The 6,016-nt window shown below is 37.8% G+C and overlaps 1 protein-coding gene across 1 annotated transcript; it reads left to right on the top strand.

The window, feature by feature from the left end:
- Nucleotides 1-849: 849 nt before the first annotated feature.
- On the top strand, nucleotides 850-6,016 carry LOC100254427 (NADPH-dependent aldo-keto reductase, chloroplastic). Its single transcript, XM_002272873.5, has 7 exons — nucleotides 850-1,283; nucleotides 2,895-2,945; nucleotides 4,015-4,091; nucleotides 4,287-4,374; nucleotides 4,727-5,002; nucleotides 5,162-5,410; nucleotides 5,762-6,016. The coding sequence occupies exons 1-7, from the start codon at nucleotides 1,164-1,166 to the stop codon at nucleotides 5,846-5,848; spliced, it is 948 nt and encodes a 315-aa protein (XP_002272909.1). The 5' UTR covers nucleotides 850-1,163; the 3' UTR covers nucleotides 5,849-6,016.

Consider the following 6,016-nt stretch of genomic DNA (forward strand, 5'->3'; position numbering starts at 1 on the left):
AATCTGAATATGCCCAACATTATTGTTCAAGAAATGATATGATTTTGTCTAATTATATCAGATTTTATTTGTCCAGCTACTTCTAGATTTATATATGTATAGATTTATTTTATCCATTAAAAATTATTTTAAAGAAATAATTGTGTAGATAAAAGTAGGGGTCTCCAAAAAGCCCGCGGCCCGCGACCCGCTTTAGGCCCGGCCCGGCCCGACGGGCTAAAGCCCAGCCCGAGCCCAGCCCGAGCCCGTTTATGGGCGGGCCGGGCCGTAGGCCCGCCCTTAGGCCCGGCCCGCAGGCCCGCCCTTAGGCCCGACCCGCAGGCCCGCCCTTAGGCCCGCCTTTAATTTTTTTTTTTAAAATAATATACTATATTTTTATATATATATAACTAATTCATTTAATAAGCACAAAAGAAATGTAACTCAGTTGGTTAGAGCCTTGAAATTTATGCTTGAGGAGAGGGGTTCGAATCCCCCCTCTTCCTTTATTTAAAAGCCATTTTGGCTTATTTAAAAAAGCCCGTGGCCCGGCCCGTCCAGCCCGCTAGCCCGCGGGCTCATAGGCCGGGCCGCGGGCCTAGCATTTTAGCTCGGCCTGGCCCGGCCCGGCCCGTTGACCAGTCAACGGGCCCATAGGCCCGGCCCGAGCTGGGCCGCGGGCCTCCTATTTACGGCCCGACCCGTTGGAGACCCTTAGATAAAAGTGATAATGAGTTTAAGGTCCAAAAAAAAATGTAAAATCCAATTCAAAGATTAACAAATATTGATAATAGAGATAAAAGGATATGACTTTTTCGTCATATAAATTTTTTTTAATGAATTTATTAAAAAAACCGTGGAAAGCTGCTAGGCAAGTGTTTTTTCATTTTTGTTTGTTGCAAAATAAATCGTATCCGTGACATCCGAAGCGGTTTAAAACCGTCAAAGATTCCGAGCGAACAATGAATTTTTCAGCGAACGACAAGTGGACGGTGGATCTTTATGGCCACAAATGGTAAGGGCTAGACGGCAAAAGCAAGACGCCAGCATGATTCCCGTTTCCCACTTTTATATATGAGGAGAGGAGAAGAGCTTGTGGCACTCTGCGTTCTCTTTTTCAGATATTTGGAGTCTCTAGAGTAGTAGTCGTCCATATTTTGCGTTTTTTTTCCTATCGTCTGAAAATGTCCGACGACATCCGATTCTTTGAACTCAACACTGGAGCTAAGATGCCTTACGTCGGTTTGGGCACGTGGCAGTCCGATCCGGGTCTCGTGGGCGAGGCTGTGGCCATCGCTATCAAGGTCTCTCTCTTCTTCTTCATGACTTCCTGCTCTATGTCTGCTTGCATTTTTTGGAATCCTTGTATCTGGATTTGTGATTGAATGTTTTTTTTTTTCGAGGCAAGAATCATCTTGAAATATAAAGAGAGCGTGCCGTGAGGATTTTCAGAAAAAATTAGGATCCATCAGAAGGTAGAAATAGGGCTTAAAAGGCGAGATGTTTTGATAATACAATGTAAATGTTCCAAGCTTCTGAATATTTGTTCAAAAACTACACTTATATAGTCTTTTCATTTGATTCCATTTTCTACAAGCGCAAATGACATTTCTGCTTTTGTTTAAAATTTCTCAGCATGTTGGCAATATAGAAATAGAACTAGATTCCAAATATGGGATGAACCGAGACGAAGCTTCCTTCCTTTTAGGATAAAATCTCTTTCCAGTGCGGTTCTGCATTCCACTCATAGATATTAATGTTCCTAAGAGTGGTGGATCTTCTGATTTTGATAGGAGATCCGCGCTTGAGAACAAAGCTAGGTGCCTTCTTTGTATTGGGATTTCATATTATTTGGTGAGGGGAATCACTTACTCTTGGAAATAATCTTTGTGAAGACGCTTCTTTCATGCATATTTCCCTGTTGATGAGCAATAATATTTCCTCCTGCCAGATCTACATTTTCACGGCTATTATCTTTTCTTTTTGAAAAAGAACTCAGTTCTCTTTCTTCTAAATGTTATGGATGCTGCTATTCCACACCTGTACATGGGTTTGGCTTATGAGCTACTATGGCTAGGTTTTGATTGGACCTAACCGTCATAGCTTGGGTTCATTCTTTGGCTGATCAATTTATTATTCAATCATAAATATATATTGTCCATAATGCAGACAAGTACTCCATCATCCAATAGATGTTTAACATTAGTAGCTATTGCAATAGGAGAAAATCATTATGGTTAGTCTGACTGCTGACTACTCACAGGAGGGGAACATATGTTCTTTGACATATTGAATACTGCTCATGATTACTAATCACAGTATTTGCTTCTTTTAGGTTTTAACTAGCACATTTGTATTTAAAGAACCCTAAACTAAACATCTCATACTTAAAGGGGCATTGATAACCAACTTAATATGACTAACTTAATGACTTAATTTAAGTCATTAAGCATATTAAGTATATTTGATAAAATAACTTAATGTTGCTATTTAAAATCAAAATCAATTTAAAGTTAAAACTATTGTTTTCTAGTGAATCTAAAATAGTGTCATGCTTTCATTGCCAAAACTGTTGACCTTCTCATCTCTCTACCACAGCCATCAATGCTTTCCTCCCTTGTGTCTCTCTCATCGGTCTTTTACAGTTTACTTAATATCAGTGACTGTAAATACATCAAATTTTATAGATCAAAAAACAGAAAGTAAGTTTTATTCAGTAATAAGTTACAAGTTGAAAAAAAAATTTAACAAAATTCATACTAAAGTCTTTTGAAATCATTGAGCATTTATTGTTCAGTTTTACCCACAGCCAACTTATTCTAAACTAAAAGGGCAGACTTCTCTTAGATATGAAAGATGATTATCTAGTGTTTTAATGATGCATACTCAAGCATATTTATTCCTTGTCTCTACAGGTTGGATACCGCCATATCGATTGTGCTCAAGTTTACGGCAATGAGAAGGAGGTAGTTACTGCAAATATGCAGACCTGATTTTGACAATCTGTGTTGTCATCTTCATCATTGTAGTTGTTGTCTATGTATATCTTGCACAATATTGTCGCTTAGAGTGTTTTAAGCAATCGATTTTCCTATATATTCCTTATATGTTCAAAGTTGATTGGTTCTTAAACTAAAATCATTCAACTATTGTTCCCTATTTTCTCTTTAATTCTCTTGTTTATTAGAGCATGTCTCAATTTCTATTTGCTCAACCTACTAACTTTGTGTATCTTTCTATCAAAATATATACCCTTTGATTTATATCTAACACTTTAAATGATAATTAAAAAATTAAGAAGGATCATTATTTTGTTGAATTCTATTCTCCTGATTATCTTGTTATATATATTCTCCAAAAGCAATCATTCTAGTTATATCCTTGGTTGTCTAATATTTATTATAATAGCATCCTCTTTTAAGCTTTGCATATTTAGTGGAAATGTCATTTTGACATGGCTAGCTGCAATGTAAAGAATGGCTGCAATATTTGTTTAAATTTAATGTGAACTTGATGATCACCAACGCCCTATAAGGCTATAACCACTTTATGATTTCATCTGGCATCTGCTACTTTCTATGTCCCTTTTTATATGGGTGATGGATCCAACATATATAATGAATTCATCATTTTGGTTCTCTGCTATCCATCATTCTTCACTGTTTTTTGTTTCTGCTCTTAATTTTAGTCAATTGCATTTTACATATTTATTGTTACTCCTCATTTTGATTCTGAGGAATCTCTCCCTAGTTTTTATTATTGATCAATACTCTTAACATAGGAGAAACCATGATGTGAACAAGTAACATAAACCATGGCACCTGTTTGTGCTTATGCCTAGTCAATTCAATCATAGCCCATACATAGGCTATGGCCATAGGGACAATCCCAACCCTTGAAATGAATTGAACTTGCTAATTCTCAAATGATCAGTAGTATCTCCAGTGTTCATTATTCTCATATCTCAATGTTTGAACGTTATTGACTTGTAACAAGGATTTTATAGCCCTATGATATTGTTTTCTTTGCTTGTAGATTGGTATTGTTTTAAAGAAGATGTTTGAAGATGGCATAGTGAAGCGTGAGGATCTGTGGATTACCTCCAAGCTCTGGTTTGTCTCAGTTTGATTTTGGCTTGATTGAAAATATTAACATTATAGCAACAATAGCTATCTGTTACTCTTTATCTTAAGATGCTGCTGTTGCAGTGCTGCTTGTACTATCTACTAATTCATTTTCCTTTTCTAGAGTAAACTGGTCTCTTGCAGTTCTTAGCTTCTACCATTTACAACTTAAATTATTTGCAGGTGTACTGATCATGGACCAGAAGATGTGCCAGAGGCACTAAACAGAACATTGCGAGACTTGCAGCTCGACTACATTGATTTATATCTTGTATGTGTTGCCTTAGTTATTTGTTAAAAGTAACTAGAAGAATGTGTCATCCAATAAATATTGCAGGTCTTTGGACCCTATCAAAGTTCTGTGAAGTTTGCAGAAAGAAAAGGTCAAAACTGATGAAAGGCATTCCTCAGAAGATGGACTCTTGTTAATGCCATATTTAGATCTTTGAGTGAAATTTGCAATATGGCCAAATCTTTGAGTCCCTTGATTCTGCAACCTTGTCTGTATCTTAGGAACTTAGAAATTGAACCGTACTTTGAATAATTGATAATCTGCATTTTAATTTAGATTGCATTATTCAGGAGATTATTTGATTGTAACTAAATGCGGCTGATTCTTGTAGATCCATTGGCCGGTCCGTATGAAAAAGGGTTCTGTTGGCTTCAAACCTGAAAACCTCACCCAACCAGATATACCAAGCACATGGAGAGCAATGGAAGCACTCTGTGATTCTGGCAAGGCTCGAGCTATTGGTGTAAGCAATTTCTCCACAAAGAAACTGGGGGACCTGTTGGAGATTGCACGTGTTCCTCCAGCTGTCGACCAAGTGGAGTGTCATCCTTCATGGGACCAGAGAAAACTGCGTGCCTTTTGCAAATCCAGGGGGGTTCACCTAAGTGTAAGTAGTCAATCCTTAATTTACTTTGAAATTTGGGTTAGCTCCTTATATTGTTGAAGAGCATATCTTAATTTACTCATTATTTTGATTCAGCTATGCGCGCGCATCTAGAACTATAATAATTTTTTTCTTTAATTTTGATTTGCATGTATCTTTCAGGGGTATTCACCATTGGGTTCTCCAGGTACAACATGGCTCAAAAGTGACGTCCTTAAGCATCCAGTTCTGAAAACGGTTGCAGAGAAATTGGGCAAATCTCCTGCACAGGTTGCTCTTCGCTGGGGCCTGCAAATGGGTCAGAGCGTGCTTCCCAAGAGTACACATGAATCAAGGATCAAGGAGAATTTTGATGTGTTTGGGTGGTCTATACCTGAAGACCTGTTTGCTAAGTTTTCTGACATTGAGCAGGCAAGTAGTTCTTTTCCTCATTGCCTCTGTCGATTCCCCCTATGATCATGGCTCCTAGTAATTGTTTAATAGTGGGCCGCTATATTGCCATTGTAACTGCCAGTAGCATTATGCACCTAGCACCAATAAATTAGAGTTAAAACAGCAGAAAGATTGCGAATGTCAGTTATACTCTATTATTTCCTGTTGCATATGAAGCTTTTTACTGATTCCTTTAGCGACTGGATGATTGGATGGTGTATGTGATGATATACAAGTGTAGGATCATTTGAGAGGCACAGGATCTTGTGCCAGATACTCTTCTCCTGACCTTTTCTAATAATAAAAATATTTTGGTTTTTAACTGTGCAGGCAAGACTTCTCAGAGGAAGCTCATTTGCCCATGAGACCTTGGGCCACTACAAGACTGTTGAGGAACTTTGGGATGGTGAGCTCTGATCAGACAATTTAGTGAATATTTGCAGTGACGGGTTGCGCTTTTTGATAGGGAGAGGTGTGTGGGTTAGTGTCCCTCTCATATCAGCAACGTTTACTTGATTGGTACTCTGGACTGTTTAGTTTCAGTGAGACGTGATAATAAAACAATGCTTTTGATTTCCATAGAAA

This window comes from Vitis vinifera, chromosome 8, assembly GCF_030704535.1.
Source record: "Vitis vinifera cultivar Pinot Noir 40024 chromosome 8, ASM3070453v1".
NCBI classification, from domain to species: Eukaryota; Viridiplantae; Streptophyta; class Magnoliopsida; order Vitales; family Vitaceae; genus Vitis; species Vitis vinifera.

What these genes read in the sequence shown, in the direction of transcription:
- LOC100254427 (XM_002272873.5), top strand. Translation starts at nt 1,164, where the DNA reads ATGTCCGACGACATCCGATTCTTTGAACTCAACACTGGAGCTAAGATG. An exon ending in CTGTGGCCATCGCTATCAAG is followed by an intron (nt 1,284 to 2,894) that starts GTCTCTCTCTTC and finishes TTGTCTCTACAG; the next exon opens with GTTGGATACCGCCATATCGA. An exon ending in ACTACATTGATTTATATCTT is followed by an intron (nt 4,375 to 4,726) that starts GTATGTGTTGCC and finishes TGATTCTTGTAG; the next exon opens with ATCCATTGGCCGGTCCGTAT.